General features: G+C 50.5%; 1 protein-coding gene across 1 annotated transcript in view; it reads right to left on the reverse strand.

The window, feature by feature from the left end:
* Positions 1-16,986, reverse strand: part of VAC14 (VAC14 component of PIKFYVE complex) — an 80,131-nt gene that overhangs the window by 7,597 nt on the left and 55,548 nt on the right. Inside the window, exons 15-18 of the mRNA XM_035117290.3 lie at positions 7,860-8,034; positions 7,162-7,280; positions 5,039-5,118; positions 2,076-2,226 (exon numbers count right to left, since the gene is read on the reverse strand). Coding sequence (XP_034973181.3) covers positions 2,076-2,226; positions 5,039-5,118; positions 7,162-7,280; positions 7,860-8,034 — 525 coding nt within the window. The remainder of the gene's footprint in view (positions 1-2,075; positions 2,227-5,038; positions 5,119-7,161; positions 7,281-7,859; positions 8,035-16,986) is intronic.

Consider the following 16,986-nt stretch of genomic DNA (forward strand, 5'->3'; position numbering starts at 1 on the left):
CACAGCAGCCGCACAGCAGCAATTTGCCCATGAAACAGAGCAGATTTTGAAGATATGAAGAGGGGAGGAGACGTGCCGCCTCTCCAGGAGCCATTTCCAGAATGTACCATTTCCAGGTGGTATTGCTGGACTCCCACCTCCCATCATTCCTGGCTATGTGATGCCATGCTGGCTGTTGGGGCTGATGGGATTTGGAGTCCAACACCAACACCTGGCTCCCTGGTTTAGGCAATTATTTTTTTAATGGATCTTTGGACATGGACTCGATTCCCCACTGGGCTTCTTTGAAAAACAGCAGCACAAAAAGCTGCTGCCCTTATATGCAAGAATCCTAAGAGCCCGGCAAAGAGAAAACTCTCCTGAAAGGAAAGGAGTCTGCCAAATGCAGCTGCTGTACCCAAAGGGAAGAGGAGGGAAGAGGAGAAAAGGGGAGGGGGCAGCTGGTGGCTCACCCTGCCTTGCCCTGCCGGACGACAGCCTCAACAGCAGGCACTCTGCGCCTGGAAAAAGAGGAGGAGGAGGAGGAGAGAGCTGGCTTCTTGCTGCCTGTGGTTCATGCAGGATCCCCAAGGAGACCTAAACAACCTCCCCTGGCATGCTGATGGGAACGGGCTCCTTCCCATCTCCTCCATGGCTCTGCTTGTTTCCATGGCAATACCACAAGGGAAAGTTTCCATCCCAGATGCCAAATGCCTGTGGATGAGGCACAGCCCTCTGAGGCTGACCAAATATAGACAAAACTCAAAAAGTGCTTCACTGTACAGGGCAAAGAGGATGGACCTGAAGTCCTCCCCCCTCTCACAAAACAGCTGCAGGAATGGTTCTCTACACACCCTTGGGGGGGCCTTGCCTGCTGAGAGTTGCAGCCCCCCACCCAACTCAAGGACTACAGTCCCTGGAGGCCTCTCCTGAAGCAGAAGAGCCAGAGAAGAAAACTGGAGGGTTCAGATTGCTGCTCCCTTATAGCCTCTCTGCCATGGGGGAGAGAGAGGCAAGAGGCCAGTCACCACCACCACCACACAGAGGGACTCTGCAAGAAGTCTGAATGGCAACAGACGTGGGCCTCAGCTGGGCCTGAAGGTGACAAGCTCAAGGGGCAGGAAAGGCCAGCAGGCGAGCTTTAACTTAAGGCAGAGCCCAGGCTAGAAAACCCATGCAAATTATGTTTGCCTGGGGGTGGGATGAGGCATGGCTGGCTGGCAGGATCTGGGCCATGCACAGGGATCCTTCCCCTTCCCCCAGCACCATGTGCTGAAGTCAGGGCTGGGCACTGTCGGCACACACAGGAATGCCCAGTAGTGGAGCCAGGCCAGGCGGACGCTCCATCATTGCTGTTTAAAATGAACTACTGTTCCTCCTCTTACTCCAGCCAGCCTACATGAGTCACGGGGCCAACAGACACTCCTTCTGCTAATGAACAGAAGCTGTCATGGGAAGTGCTATCTGCTCGAAACATAGGCCCTGACTGAGTGCATCCACACAACCAAGTCCACAAGCACATCTGCACCTAATGATCAGCTGACCCCACCATCAATGAGCACCATCAACCAACCAGAACTCCAATCTTCCACAGATGCAGAGAGCTCTGAAAGTCCTGCCAAAGCCACCATAAGGTGCCCTAGAAGGAAAGGAAGGTGGAGAACCAGCAAGTTGGGCCAACTCCTGACCCAACATAAAGCTCTGGGCTTAATGCAGCAGCTGCATAGGAAAGAGGGTGAGGGGCGTAGACAGACATGGCGTCTCTCCTCATGGTACCACAACAAGTCAGCCTGCTGGATAAGTTCACATCTTCTCACCTCATGTACTGGACAGAAAAATCATAGCATTATTATTATTGTTGCCTTAGTGTTATTATCTTGAAAATGTGCACCCTGCCCTTAGTGCCAACAACAAATAGCATTTTATATGTGCCCTCCTGTGCCCAGGGAGTCCTCCCCACTCCTTCGTGGCTGGATGGTCCTGCAGCAAGACAGCCTCTGCAGAAGCTCTGCCTCTCTGTAGGGCAGGCGGCAAAGGCAGTGGGGCAAGTCACCGGTTGCTCCAAAGGACGTCCCAGAGAGGCGTTGGCGACTTACGCTGTTTGCAGGAGTTCTGGGTTGGGCACGCACTGCAGGCGGTGGGAGAGGAGCTGGAAGGCATTGCTCTGGGGCAGGAGCATCAGAAGCCCGTACAGAGCCTTGATGAGGTAAGGGTTGTTCTTCACGTCCAGCAGCTGCAAGCGGAGATCTGCAAGCAAAGAAGGGAAGGGTAAGCAGGGGAGGGAGGGAGGGACAGGCAGGGTGCACAGAACCTCCGAGTCCATCTCTTCCATCCATCCTCTTGCCTTTTGCATGCATGCATGTACCCGCATGCCATCACACCATTTGTGTCTCCCTGGTGGAAAGTGGGGAGCTTTCTGCCATGGAAAGCACAGAGATGCTGCCATCCACTCAGCAAACAGACCCAGAAATAGGAGAGGGACACTGGACAGTGAAATGGCAATGAATCTCGGAGGGTTGGGGGAGGGGTGGAGAGTCACAGTGGGACTGCCTTTGTGCAAGGAGTGTTGTGTGCATGCATGCCTCTTTGGTAGCACAGGCAAGGGGATTTGACGAATTGAACACCTGCTCTGTGGGGTATCATAGGAACAGGAAAGCCAGCTGATGGAGAAAGGTTTGCTATTGAAGAGGCAGGTTCAGGAGACAGTGTGAGGCCGGGCAGGGATGTGAGCCCAAGGGCTGACTCAGAAGGTCACATGACAGCCTGTACTATGGCTCAATAGCCTGCATGGGAACAAGTTTCTTGGCTTCCTTTCCCCACATCAACTGGCACCGTTACCTTGGGACTACCAAGCAGAGTTCTGGTCAACAGGGAAAAAAACCAAATGCTATCTTGCCAGAAAGGGGGGAAGGGGACATTAAAGTTCTGAGTAGTAGAGCTCACAGAGGATGTTGACAAGGGAGAAGAAGGAAATGCTTGAAAGCTGGAGACTGCAACACAGTCAAGGACAGGTTGGACATATGGTTAGGTTGAGCCCCCTGAAAGGCTCACCTCACAGTAGCCAAGTGTATCCATAGCAAAAAAGTCACAGGGTGTGAAGGGTTTAAAAGACATGGAGGTTGTTATTCTAGCAGGACAATGCAAGGGCCTTTTGAGCTGTCAAGGGAAGCTGTGATGTCACTTTCCTTGAAGGCAGCGTGAGGGTGAAAGCAAACAGGGAGATGTTTTTCTTCCTCTCCCATAATACTAGAACTTGGCAACATTCAATGAGGCTGATCCAATGAGGGAGATTCAGGAGAGGAAAAGAAAAGTTCTTCTTCACCAAGTGCACAGTTAAATTATGGAATCTGCTTCGCATGATGTTGTGATAGCCACCAACTTGGATGGCTTTAAAATATTAGACAAATTCACAGAGGAGGGTAGGGCCATCAATGGCCCCGAGCCACAATGGCTGCTTACCAGCACCAGAATCGCAGTCTGCTTTTGAATACCAGTTGCTGGGAATCATATGGAAAGAGTGCAGCTGTGGACTTCCCACTGAAGCAACTTGATGGCTGCTGTGAGAACAGAATGCTGGACTATATGAGCCTCCTTTGGCCTGATCCAGCTGCAAAGCTCTTCTTATGAGGGGCAGCAGGCAGGAGAGGCTTTATTTGGACAAGGGGACCTTGGTGTAGGCCAGGGTGCTGCTCCAGATTGCCTTGTAGGTCCCCTCCAAAGTGAGATAGTTGCCTTGCAACAGCCCAGTTGGGCAGGCATGGGTGGGAGACAGCAGTGCCCCACCCCCAGTGAAGATCCCAGCAATTCAAAAGAAGGAGGGGGGCTTCTGCATGGAACAGAAGCTCCTTGCAACCATCGTTGCAAGTGGCTCCAGTGTTGACATCCACTACACTGGTGGCTACTGCAGCTGCATGGAAAGGAAGACTCTGGAGGGCATGGTACATTGGTACAAGGTCACACGGTTCAGCAGGAGTGGGAGAAATCGTTGTTTCTGCTGATGAGGCTCTCTCTTCTCTAGCAACAGGTAGCTCAGAAGCACATTCCTAAGTGGAACTTGCCACCTGGGTTTCCACACCCACCTTCCAACGCAGGTTAGAGCCTGGAATCAAAAAGGGTCTTTTTTGTGGGGGACTATAGGCCACCTGGTAGTCCAACCACTTGCCTGCTCAATGCAGGAGATTGAGAGCTGGAGCCTCCATCCCCAGCAGATCAAAGAGGGACTTGTCCAGCCTCTGAGAACATAAGAAGAGCCTGTTGGATCAGGGAAACGGTCTGTCTAATTCAGCATCCTGTTCTCACCGTGGCCACCCAGATGCCTGTAGGAAAACTACAAGCAGGACCTGAGCACAGGAGCGCTCTCCTCTCCTGTGGTTCCCAGCAAACCAATATTCAGAAGCGTGACTGCCTCCAGCAGCTGTGGAAGGCAGAGCATGGCCACTGTGGCTAGTAGCCTTTGCTTGAAGGAAGACAGCTAAGGAGGGCCTCCACCCCACCCTGCAATCACCTTGTCCAACAGCTCTTCCCAGCAAGCCTCTTAATGTTCAGCTAACATCTACCCACCTATTACTTCAGCCCATGTGGTCAAGGCTCTGCCCTCTCTGGGGCAGCGGCGGCGGCAGGGACTTGAAGTATGCAGCGGGCCCTCAGGGACTTGAAGTATGTTATCCTTTTCTTCTCCAGAGCAGACCCACTCAGTTCCTCCCACCTTCCCTCCTGGGGCTGGTTTTTCACCCACTGTTTCCCTTGGCCTCTCCTGAGCAAATGCAGTTTGTGTCCCTAACCTACATTCTGCTTCCTATCCACTGCAATGCTGCTGCTGCTGCTTTTGGATGGCCCTAATGGGCACATGAGCCAGAAGGTCTCACAGCAAAGAGGCTCATAACTTCTGCTCTATTTATTTGGGCCACGTCGCCAGTTGCAATGAGGGAGCGGGGGAGGAGAGGGGCCTCGGGTACGTGTGCCAATGCTAATGCACCACAAAGTGCAAAGCCCCCCAAACCCTCCTGCCAATGCGAGCGCACATGCATACACACTTCTGTGAGAGTGAAAGAGAGCTTACATGTAAAAATCGGGCACTCGATCAACTGGACCAGCTTGTCAACCTCAATCAGGAAATCCACTGTGACCTCCAGGTCACCACTGAGCACGGCTGTTAAGGAGCCTAATCTGCACATGCTGGCAGGGGCTGATGGGATTTGTAGTCCAAAAAATCTGGAAGGCACTAGGCGGGGTGGGCAGAAGCCACACAGCCTAACACCACGCTGCCCTACAAAGCCAAAGACCAGAGAGAGGATGAACAAGCTCCTTCTCTTAAGCTCCTGGCTTTGAAGATGGCATGATGAAGGAGCTTGCAAAACATCACTGCCTTTTGATGGGGCTCGTGCAGAGACACAGAGATGCCTTCCTGGAAGAAACCCCCCTGCCCACCCACAGGCCACTTTTCCAATGCTAAGCACAAAATGTAGATTCTTCTGCCAGATCTGACTGTTCCCGCCTTCTCAACACGGAAACATAAACTAAAAACAGAGAAGCTGTTTAATCCTCATTGTTGGAGAAAAATCCTGGGAACGGACAGTTTCTGCTAAGGCAGGCCCATATTCAAAATTTTTGTGGCAGAAGCAGGTCAGTGGTAACAGCAAAAATCTAAATGTTCAACCTTTGCCAACCTGGTGCTGTCTGGGGAGCTGTTAGGAGTTGCAGTCCAAAATGTCTGGAGCGTCCTGTGTTGGCGAAGGCTGCTCTAGTGGATTTAAAGTTACTGGTGGTGATAATTTTAGTAAGATTAAAATTATTATAATTTTAATAGACTCCAAGTGCTCTTAAAAGAGAATCTTATGTGGAAATCTGAACTTATGTGTACCTAATAGATTGGTCATGCGCATATAGCCTGTAGTACTCTGTTTATGCCCATTAAGATAATTTTTAGAAGTCTGAAGTTGAGTTCGCCATGAATTTTAAAACATGGTTCAGAGCACATAGGGGAGACCTCAGACAAAAAACAGCCCATGGGGCCCAGCAGTTTGCACTCCCCAGCAGCATTGGGCATGAAACTGGCCTTAGCTGAGAACTGTGCGAATGCTACAAATAGGCTCTCTTCAAACCTCCGCTTTTCCTGGAAGTCCTAACCAGCAAGTTGTGCCACGTGCTCAGTGGCCAATGCTCTGCATGGCTGGGAACTTTAGGTTTCTCTCTGTGTTACTACAATCTATTGTAAGCTGCTTTGAGGATCAATCCAAGGCAGGATATAAATCTCCAAAATAATACCCTACTGCAGCTAAGCCAAAGGATGTGTAATTGAAACAATGCCCTGCTGTCTCTTCTGCCCCCACTCGCTCTCTGCTTTCCTCTGTTTCTGCACTATGCCCATTTTAAGATGACCAAACCCGCAGTGTTTCTCAGACTTGGGTCCCCAGCTGTTGTTGGACTACAACTCCCATCACCCCCAGCTAGCAGGACCAGTGGTCAGGGATGATGGGAGTTGTAGTCCAACAACAGCTGAGGACCCCAGTTTGAGAAACATTGCACTCAATTATGTGAAATCTGTCTGGTGAAGGAGCACATCTAGTCCTGTACACATCATCCAGGGGCATAGGAAAAGGGGGGTGGGGGTGCAGTCCGCCCCGGTGTCATCCTTGAGGGGGGTGACAAAATGGCACACCGCGGGGGGCGGCACTTACTGCGGGGCCTGCCCTGCAGTGCGCCGGACCTATGCGTCTCTCCTGGGAGTGACACGGTGGCTCGGGGCCCTGTGCTGCTCGAAACGGCAGTGAGGGGCTTCCGTCCGCCAGGCGGGCTCCGTGGGCAGCTCACCACCCCAACTCCCTGGGCTGATAGCCCCGCCGCTTGGGGTGCCGGAGCAGCTAGCCATGCCCCTGACATCATCCACATTCTCCCAACATCCTTACGGCTTTCGAGCTCTTTCATCTGAGAGACTTTTCCAGCCACAGGAGCCGTTCGGTCTCTGCTGCTATCATGATGTGCAATGGTGAATCTTAGAAAATTAAGATCCCTTCCGCAATGTAAAGGACCTTGGGGCCGACTACTTCCAATTGGCAGGCCAAGTTCACTGCCGTATTTTATGGGCCAAGAGGAGGCCGCTTCCGAGGCCTGCTTAGACTCCACAATGCAGAGACAGCCGCTGTCTCATGCTACCTTCCCTCCCTCCCCGTGCTAGAAGGATACAACTTCTGAATGAGGTCATAGGCATGCTTGTAGTTCTGAGTGAGGAAGCAGAGGGAGACGGTGGTCACTGGGTTGTGGCACCAGGAACGGTACAGGCAGCAGAACAGGTTGCGGCTCTCCTGGGGAGACAAAAAAGTAAGAGAAGTTGACTTGCACCTCCACACACCACTCCCAAGCCCGCTCTTGGGAACGAAAGGCAACTCCAGCAAAACAGAGCCCCCAAAACTAGGTAGCAAGGTGGGATGAGGGGTCACCTCCTGCAGAGCCAGATGTCCTGGCACAGCAGGACCGCCATGTGTGCCACTTATGGTAGATAGCGACACAAGCACATGATCAGCACTCACAGCCTGCCCCCCCACCCCCACGGGCTTTGTTAAATTTATGTTTCCTGTCCTGCTGGTAGCAGAAAACAGCTGAAAATTGCATATGGCCAGCTGATGCCAGGAAGGCAAGGAAGGGGGAAAGTGGGTGTTCTTCTCATGTTCTGCTTTCACTCCTGCGAGAGGCAGTGGCGACAACCAACCTGGACAGCTTTAAAAAATAGGGTGTGTGTGTGTGTGTGTGTGTGTGTGTGTGTGTGTGTGTTGATGGCCGCCTGAGCTCCAGCATGCAGTGCCCAAGTCACTTCAAGGGTGGATGGAGAAAGAGGCTTCACAGCCCAGCAAAGTCACAGACACAGCCTCTCAGGTGCAACATACCGCCGTCTTCAGATCCTTGAGTTGGTTCCTCAGCTGGAAGAGCTCAGAAGAAGTCAGAAGGATGGTGTTGAGGGTGTGGACCATCGTTGAGGCAAACTTGAGGTCTTCCTCCCGCAGCAGGATGTCAGCCATGGAGTGAAAGATGTTCTCAGCGTTCAGGAGCAGACAGAGTTGCCTGCATGGCACCAAAAAAATGGAGATTAGGAGTTGACCAACAAAGGTGGTTGCTGTGAATCTGGGGTGGGGGTGGGATACCACCCCCACAATCCCCAAATATCAAGGAGAATAATCTTGGGCAAGAATCTAGGATGCAACAAGTGCCTGGCCCCGTCCTCTGCAGCAAGCCTTTACAAAGGTGTTCTCCTTCCTATCAGCATTGTCACCATTCCCCCCAGTAGGACAAGACTGAACCTGCCCCTTAGGGAAGAAGCCCCATCGCTCCTTCTAACAGTGAACTCAGGTGGTGAGTGCCAAAGGGGTTTTAGCAAACAGGGTACACTGAGGAACAAAGGAGGAATTAAAATGCTCTGGGGAATACCCCTAGGTCTTGCAAAGGTATAGCACATATTATGAAGGGGAAAAAACACTTAGGGGAGAAGAGAAAGAATGACCCCCAACAACCCAATCATGTAAGCCCACTCAGAGGCCATGGATACTCAGTGGCCTGTTGGAAAGGGGAAACCAGAATGGAAGAGAGAGAAAAGGAGAACAGTGCTCCATATTGCAGCTTTTGTATTACAGGCCCCATTCACACACACATAGCAGCAGCAGCAGCAGCTGTCTCACCTAGTTTCTCTTCCTTCCAACTCGCTCTCTGGGACACATCAGGCAGCGCCCCCACCCTCACCCCAGGCCAATCTGTTCTGGATTAACACAAGCAATTTCAAGCTTTCCAGACAGAGTGGAGGGCTGAGGTCAAACCCCTGTTCTTTCACAAATGACCTTGAGTTCAAAGCAAGTGTAAGGTAGGAAAATGCAAACAAACAAATCTTGCATGTGGCATTATCTTCATCCTTCATTTCCCTTCTATCAGATTTTTTATTTATTTGAATAAATATTATTCCCCACAATTCCAGTAAAGGCTCCCTGTGATGGCAGTAATGATATATCTGGAAGGTGTGCTAGGTGATTGCAAAGTTATTTGTGCAGGGAGGGAGATGCCCCCACTTTCACAGCAGAAAGCCAGCAGAGGTTCACCTGTGTTGCAACCCTGTCTCTAATTCCCAAGGATGTGCTGCAAGTCTGGTGGTTCTGATTTACCAATATATCTGCTCAGAGCCCACCCAGCCCCAGCCTTGCTGACCTTTTCTGGAGCTTTTTCACAGGGATTCAGCGAGTCGCGGCAGGAATGCTCTGCTTAACCTCTCCAGGAACTCCCAAAGTCTTCTGCATTGGAAACCGAGCGCCAGATTTCCCTCCGTGTTTGTTTTGATTCTATGGGCTCCCTCTTTCTCCCTGCCAAGCCTGCGGTGGTGGCGCTGTAGGGTTTGCCTGAGGACGCCTGACACAAAGCCCAGTGCTAATACCGCTACCGCTGCTGCCTCCTTTAACAAGCTTGGCTTCACAGCTCTGTGCATTCAAAGGATATGGGAAACGGCAACCCGAGTTACCCCAGGCGAGGGAGACTTGATCAATTTTCTCTTTCAGCCCATCTAAAGGCTCTAAGCTCTGGTTTTGATCTATTTCCAGCACAGAATAATAATTCATTTCAAGGCCTCTGCTCAAGTCCAAGAATAGTCATTCAATCAGTCCCAAACAGAAACTCTGGAGAAATCACCCCCACCCCGCTCCCCTAGTGCATTGACACTCATTAAGATTTTCTTGTCAAAGACCATTTAAATTGCAGAGACATGCTTTGGAAAAGTAGGCCTCCAACTTTGGGATACAGCTCCAGAGAGTTGGGAAAGGAGCCAACTCAAGGGGGCTTTGCCTCTCCAAGCTCATCACTAAGCAAGGCTTCACCCCCTCCCAGGCCCCCATCGCCATCAGAGGGTTCCACTCCACTAGCAGCAGCTTGCAAGAGTCTTGTTGTCAGCTGCTTCCTTGGGAGGCAGGGGCAGGATTCTCAGAATCAGCACCCAACGGGCTCTTACAGCAGGAACAGCTTCAAGTCTGAAAGAGGGTGATTCAGCAAGTGATTGTAGAACACAAAGGCAGCTCCCTTTAATCTCTCTCAAAGAGACTTGGAGAGAAATGTGAGCAGGTGTAGATGGGGCTCCAAGTCCTATCGAGACCAACATCCAGCAAACATGATTAGGGCATGCTCTTGAGATTGGGGAAAATAGGAAACAAAGATATGGTATTTGCTCAGATGTTTAGGTCACCTGAAGCTGCAGCATTCTGCTTGTGTTGCAGTGGCAAGTGTGCACAGGTCACAGTTCAGCGGAACAATCCAGACCAAGATACATGGATCAAGTATGTGCCTCCTCCCTCCCATCAAAGGGATGGAATGCATAGGCTGGACTCTGAGCATGAAGCACAAAAACCTCACCCAGCATTTTTATCAGGGATGACCATGCGTTCTGGAATGGAGAGGCAATTCTTACCTGAACTCCATTTTATTATATATTTCTCAGCTCATTTTTCAGATAAAGATGGGTCTCTGAAAACAGAGACCCTGCTTTCAGGCTTACAAACTAGAAATAAAGGGCACCTGAGTGTGGGTGGAGGGAAAAGCATGAGAAAGATCAGACTGATACTGGCCAGAACTAAGTGGTGAGTTGTAAGCCAGGCCAGGCTGACCTTCCTTGCTGGTGGCGCCCTCCTCATCCTGTGCCCCGCCCCCCGCTCATGGCTGCTATTCCTCTGGCCAGTTCAGAGGCCAGCCTCCTTTCTTTTCATGTTCGCTAGGCAATTCCATTAGCAACTGTGAGGTCAAAAACAGCATTACTGCAGATCAGTCCAGAATTTGCTGACATTGCGTTGAGAAGGTACACCATTCTGTTCCTCCTTTTCATTGGCTTCCCAGAGAAGTTGTCGTGGGCCGAAACACAATAAACCAACTCCATCCAGAAGAGACACTGTTGGAAGGGTTTTACTCTACTAAGCATGGGGGTTAGGGGCAAGGAGAAGGGCTGCCTGGGGTCCAGATGAACAGCTGGAATAAATGCTCTTTGATTTAGCTGTGCCTCTAGGCAGCCTTGGTGGCTGGCCGTGGCTTTGCAAATGTGCTCTTTCCTATTTTTCTCAGTTTCATACATCCTCTGGCAACTTCTTCTTTGGACTCTAATGTGTCTTTGAAGAATATTTGGAAACTTCAGCTCTCTACGGATGCCAATTGGAAGAAGCCCATCACCCTGACACTGATGGACTTGCTCTAACTATTAAAGCCAGGTTTCTTCAGGGATCAGATCCTCCCATATGTTAACAGCTCACCAGACAAGAGTCCTGCTCTCTGAGCACCCACATAGGCCTTCTGGATCAAGAAGCGCCCACTCAGCACTCTTCTCTATTCTGTGGAATTCACTACCTAGAACGTGCTTTTGTATGGCAAGCTGATTTGCTTTTTTGATCTGCGCTTCTGATATGCTACTGACTGGAACTGGAGCACCTGTGGACTTTAACCTTGTTTTTATTTCATTTTTGTTGTGCATAATTGAGGGCCCCATTAGGATTGGATTGGCAACATATAAATCTGAACAATAAAGGTGCTCCTTGTGAGCAGGGATCCACTTTAGAACGGAAGTGCAAATAATTCCTGACACTTCTTTGCTCCCTACTCCACACAGAGCCAGATGTGAGGATCTCCCCTTTCCACTACAGAGAGGTTTGAAGGGCCTCTGCAGGCCCATAACAAGCTGTCCTTCGCTCCTTTGACTTTGCCATCAAATAATCAGAAGTGGCACCTGTAAATACTGCCTGAGGGCATCCGACACTCTCCTGAAGGAAAACACAGCCGCCCCATCTTCCCTGCTAACAGGAAGGGGGCTCAAAATAGCAGTGCTGTCAACCTGCTGGTGAGGCCAGGCACATGTTTAATGGCAATCAAATCAGGGAGCAGATCTATCTCCAACAGAGCAGAAGGAAGGGGGTGGCAGCTTTCTGACTGCCCTGCCTGATCTGTCGGCATGCTGATTGTTAACAACCTATGCTGAAGATTCTTGATCTCAGCAAGAGATGCCACCTGATTAATTTTTAAGATGCCCAGCGGAGGACAGGGGCACTGCCTCCATCCACACAGTCTCCACCTGGGCAATCCTAATACGTTGCATCTATTGATCAAACTGGGCAAGGGGTGGCTATAAAGCCAGAAATTCTGTGAGCAAGATGTGCCACTCCAAAATGCAGCCCCAACTTGCCATCTGCAAAGTGCAGACTCGCTCACTTTGAAAATGACAGCCAGTTCCAGTAATTTTAAGGAGACTCTACACATTCTTTTCCTATCATAAGGGAAAGACAATCTATCAGGAAGATCTTCACAGACCTTTCCCAGACTTCTGAGGAGACATTCCAAGTCTCTGCAAGATGGCTAAGGGGTCAGGAGGTAGATATATCCATGGCTTAAAACCATCGTGGTGATGCCAGTGACTGGAGTCTCTGAGCAAAATAAACAGTACAGTCATACCTCAATGTTGCGCCCGCTTCAGGATGCGTCTTTTCATCCTGCAAAAGCAGCAAACCTGGAAGTGTTAACTTCTGGGTTTTGACATGCGCAGAAGCGATCTATCACGCTTTGTGCATGCGCAGAAGCGCCACTCTGGTTACGGACTTTTTGGGGTGCGAACAGCACCCTGGAACGGATCGTGCCCACAACCAGAGGTACCACTGTATGTGGATTCTGGTGTTGGACTTTTGATTCAAGAAAATCTTGTTGGTGGGGAGGAATGTCTACTTTATGGTAAATCCTGCTGCTCTACCGGTAGGAGCCTGGAGGACAGTCTTTGTATCTGAGATAGCATCACCTTCTGGTTGGGTGTGGTCTTCCAACCTGACCAAGAGAAGGAGAGCTTCCTCCTCTCCCAGAATGAAAAGGAGGGAAACTCTGACCTGGCTTGTGTGACTTTTATCAACAGGGTTTCTTAAAAACTGCTCTGTGTTTTGCAGATCAGGAATGAAGATTAATACTATAAAAAGCAGACACAGTCTGGAAAGTTTTCTAGGAAAAGCAGCAGCAGCAGCAGCAGCCAGGAAGAAAGAGATGTATGAAGGAAGAGAGAGAGGGAAGAGCCCACCAATGACTACCCGCCCCCAAACACACAAGCTTTACAGCAGCAAGGAGGGAGGAGAGAGGGACGTCTGGCTCCCTTGACCAAAAAGGAGGGAGGAGGAGCCATTTTCCAGAAATAGAAGCCCTGACATCTCACTGGCTCATGCCTGACTCCTCTCATGCAGGAGCCCAAAAGGAAACGGCTGGCTACTAGCAGGCCTGCTTTCGATTAGCCTGGGAAGGTAGCTTGGGTTTTCTTTTCTTTTCATTTTGTTTCTTTGTGGCCTGGGGAAATCTGAAAAAGAGCTTGCATGAAAGGAATGTCACACAGACGCCACAGCAGCCGCTGCGGCAGCCATATTGATGCTGCCCTTTTCAGCTACTTCCTGGGCTGCATTTCAGATTCTGGTTCTCAGTAGGTGGGTGAAGACAACAAGAACAAAGCCAGGCCCACCCAGATGCCCTTTCTTGCCAAGGCCACTGCTCAAAGCACAACACGAAGGAAGGGTGACAACTCACAAGGCCCCCTTGTCCAGGGGAAAAGGAAGAGGAATCACAGAATCATAGAGTTGGAAGAGACCACAAGGGCCATCCAGTCCAACCCCCTGCCAAGCAGGGAACACCATCAAAGCATTCTTGACATATGCCTGTCAAGCCTCTGCTTAAAGACCTCCAAAGAAGGAGACTCCACCACACTCCTTGGTAGCAAATTCCACTGCCGAACAGCTCTTACTGTCAGGAAGTTCTTCCTAATGTTTAGGTGGAATCTTCTTTCTTGTAGTTTGAATCCATTGCTCCGTGTCCGCTTCTCTGGAGCAGAAGAAAACAACCTTTCTCTATATGACATCCTTTTATATATTTGAACATGGCTATCATATCACCCCTTAACCTTCTCTTCTCCAGGCTAAACATACCCAGCTCCCTAAGCCGTTCCTCATAAAGCATCGTTTCCAGGCCTTTGACCATTTTGGTTGCCCTCTTCTGGACATGTTCCAGCTTGTCTGTATCCTTCTTGAACTGTGGTGCCCAGAACTGGACACAGTACTCCAGGTGAGGTCTGACCAGAGCAGAATACAGTGGTGCTATTACTTCCCTCGATCTAGATGCTATAAGAGGAGGGAAAGTCTTCCATTCTCCCCCCCCCCACCAAGTAGCTTTTTGACACATCAGTTCTGGAGAAGAGTCTGAAAAGCCCTGATGGAGACAGCAAGCTGCGCTCCCTGGCGAGCGAACGATACAAGATTGAATGCAAAGATTCTACATACAGAGACACAACAGGCAATTCTTTCCATGCCGCACACCCACACCTGTCACATATGCTTCATGGTGATGACACTCAACGTTTTGAGGCTCTTCAGTTACTACCTTGAAGCAACAGCCACGCTGCATCTGGGTTTGGGGCAGTGGGAGGAGGGAAGGCTACTAAGAAGACTTATTCTGTGTTCTTGTTTCAAACCAGCTGTCTGTACTCAATAATTCTTTTCTGCCCTGCTGCACCTCTGGGAAGTTCATAGAGGCTCTCCAGAGAAGGTGGAGGGCAGAGGGGTGGGGAGAGAGAACAGAAGCACAGGAACCAACTGGAGTGATGCTGCAGCTGGCGTCCTCTGTGATCCCAACCGACAGCTGAAACATTCCACATGGAAACTCCCTGATGTCATCTCAGTAACGTGGGAAATGTGGAGCACACACATTTCTGACGGGTGAATTCCATCTCATTAAAAGCCAGCCTCTATACCCTCCCTCCCTCCCTCCCTGCATCCTTGGCACAAGCGGCATTAGGGGGATTATGGCACATGGGCAATGGGAAGGCTGCGGAGAGGCACCCTAGCAAACCGCAGCGGGTGGCACTATCTGCTGCGCAAGCCCCAAGTCTGCAAGGTTGGTGGCACCATTATCACCATCAGGCTTTCAACATCGTGATGTATCACCAGCTGTACATTGCAATATAGTGATATATCATGATGCTGAAAAGGAAGGAGCACTGGCCCTGCAAGGCACCGGGGTGAAGCCGCCCCTGCCCCTGCCCGGCACAGGGAGGAAGGAGGCAGCCTGCCCATTTGGCCGGAGAAGGGAGTTAAGGTGCCAGCCCCACCCACAAAATATAGCCGGGTCAAAACGCCATCACCATCTGGACCTCAAACCGGTCCTGGATGATGTATTGATACATCACTCAGGCCTAATGGCAGGAATACCCCAGAGGACACGTTACATACTGCAACTGATCGAGGCATAGCAAAAGCCAGCTGGGTGCCCCTCTCTGCCTAAGTGGGTCAAAAAAGCCAAAGAGGCATTGCAGGTTCTGGCCCTGATGAGGAGATAATTTTCCAAGGTGCTGTCTCAGGGATTCTGGCTCCATGTTCAGGCTCCAACCTGCTTGAGGAGAAGCCACCAGAGGTGGGGGGGGCAGGTGGGTACAGTAATCTCCTAAAAGAGACGGCCTCTCTGCTGCTGCCTCTCACACTACGCAACCTCTCTACCAACAGGAGCTGGCAAAACAGAGACATTTGCACAAATTTCCATTCAGCTATTTATTATTTGCATTCCCTGGCTACAGGCCAGCTCCCTCGTTCAGCCTGCCATGGATTTGCTTGCTTTGAAATGGGAAACTGTGTTGTGATGACGAGCGCAGGCATTTGTCTCACACCTCTGTAGTCTCTGTGCCCACAGCCTGAAATGTGCCTTTGCAGGCTCAAACAGCTTGTTGTAAGGGGCTGAGAGCACACAAGACTTTTCCCTGTAGGTCACACAGGAAACTCCCCAACACTAAGTTGGGCCGCTTGTCCATTGAGCTCAGCATGGTCTATGCCCAGGGGATCAGGACCTGTAGCCCTTCAGATGTTGTTGGACTACTACTACCTTCACTGCTGGCCAAGTTGGCTGAGGCTGATGGGAACTGGAGTCCAACAATATCTGAAGAGCTGCAGGTTCCCTTCCCCTGGTTGACACTGACTGACAGCGACTGCCAGTATTTTGCAGGAGGGATTCAATAACACACTGGAAATTTGGGTTTGTGCAATTAAAGAGGATTAAAGTGATCTGATGCAAAAAAGAGAGCATTTTTAAAATAAAAAATGACTTTTACGCTAAAAAATTGTGGGACAAATGGTTGATGGGAAGATGTGTAACCTCTGCACAAGCAGGTCAAGAGGGATGCCCAAACTCATATAATCTCCACCGAAACAAATCAGAGTGAACGGTCAGTTAAGAGGAGACACTGTGTAACCTCTGTGTAAGCTTTGTGCAAGCAAATAAGGTTGGATGCTCAACAAACAGATCATTCTGGAGGAGTCCCAGTGTTTCATACAGGAGCGTTTCGAAGCCCTAGTTGTAGGTGTCAGCGGCTGAACCTGATACCTGCATGCAAAGTGTGTGCTCTACCCACTGACCTAGTAACTGGCAAGGCCGCAACCCACACTCAGATCTAGATGTGCCAACTGTGATTTCCAGGGAGGCAGGAATAGGGTGACAAAGATCCCTCGGAGTCCAGACACACCCAGAGGTACCTTTGGCTTTCATAAGCAACATTTCCTAGATAGGACTGAAAATGCTCTAACAGAAAGAGGAAGGTTGCCCAAACCTCATAGGGTAGTTTCAAGGTCTAAATCTGGTTTTCCACATTTGTGGGCAGAACTCAGCTGTTCTACCTCTGAGTTTTGCATTTGCACATTTCTCCTTGTGTCCATGCGGCCGGGACAAAACCTGCTACGTGGAGGTGCAAGGGGAAGTTGCTGCTTCCAGGTTACTGAACTCCAAAGCTTGCTGTGAAGCATCTGGAGACTCCAGGGAAGAGACTGCCACAGCTGAAAGACGGGCTTGATGGCCAAGCAGAATCACACCCCAGGCACCCCTCAGCCGTTCAGGCGCAGCGAGGCACACAGAGCCCTCTATGAGGAGCAGGAGCAGGAGCAAGGCAAAGGCCATTAACCATTCACACTTGAAAGTCAATAACACTCCAAGGACCACAGGCAGGAAAGAGCAGGA

This window comes from Zootoca vivipara, chromosome 6 (assembly GCF_965207765.1).
Source record: "Zootoca vivipara chromosome 6, rZooViv2.hap1.1, whole genome shotgun sequence".
NCBI classification, from domain to species: domain Eukaryota; kingdom Metazoa; phylum Chordata; class Lepidosauria; order Squamata; family Lacertidae; genus Zootoca; species Zootoca vivipara.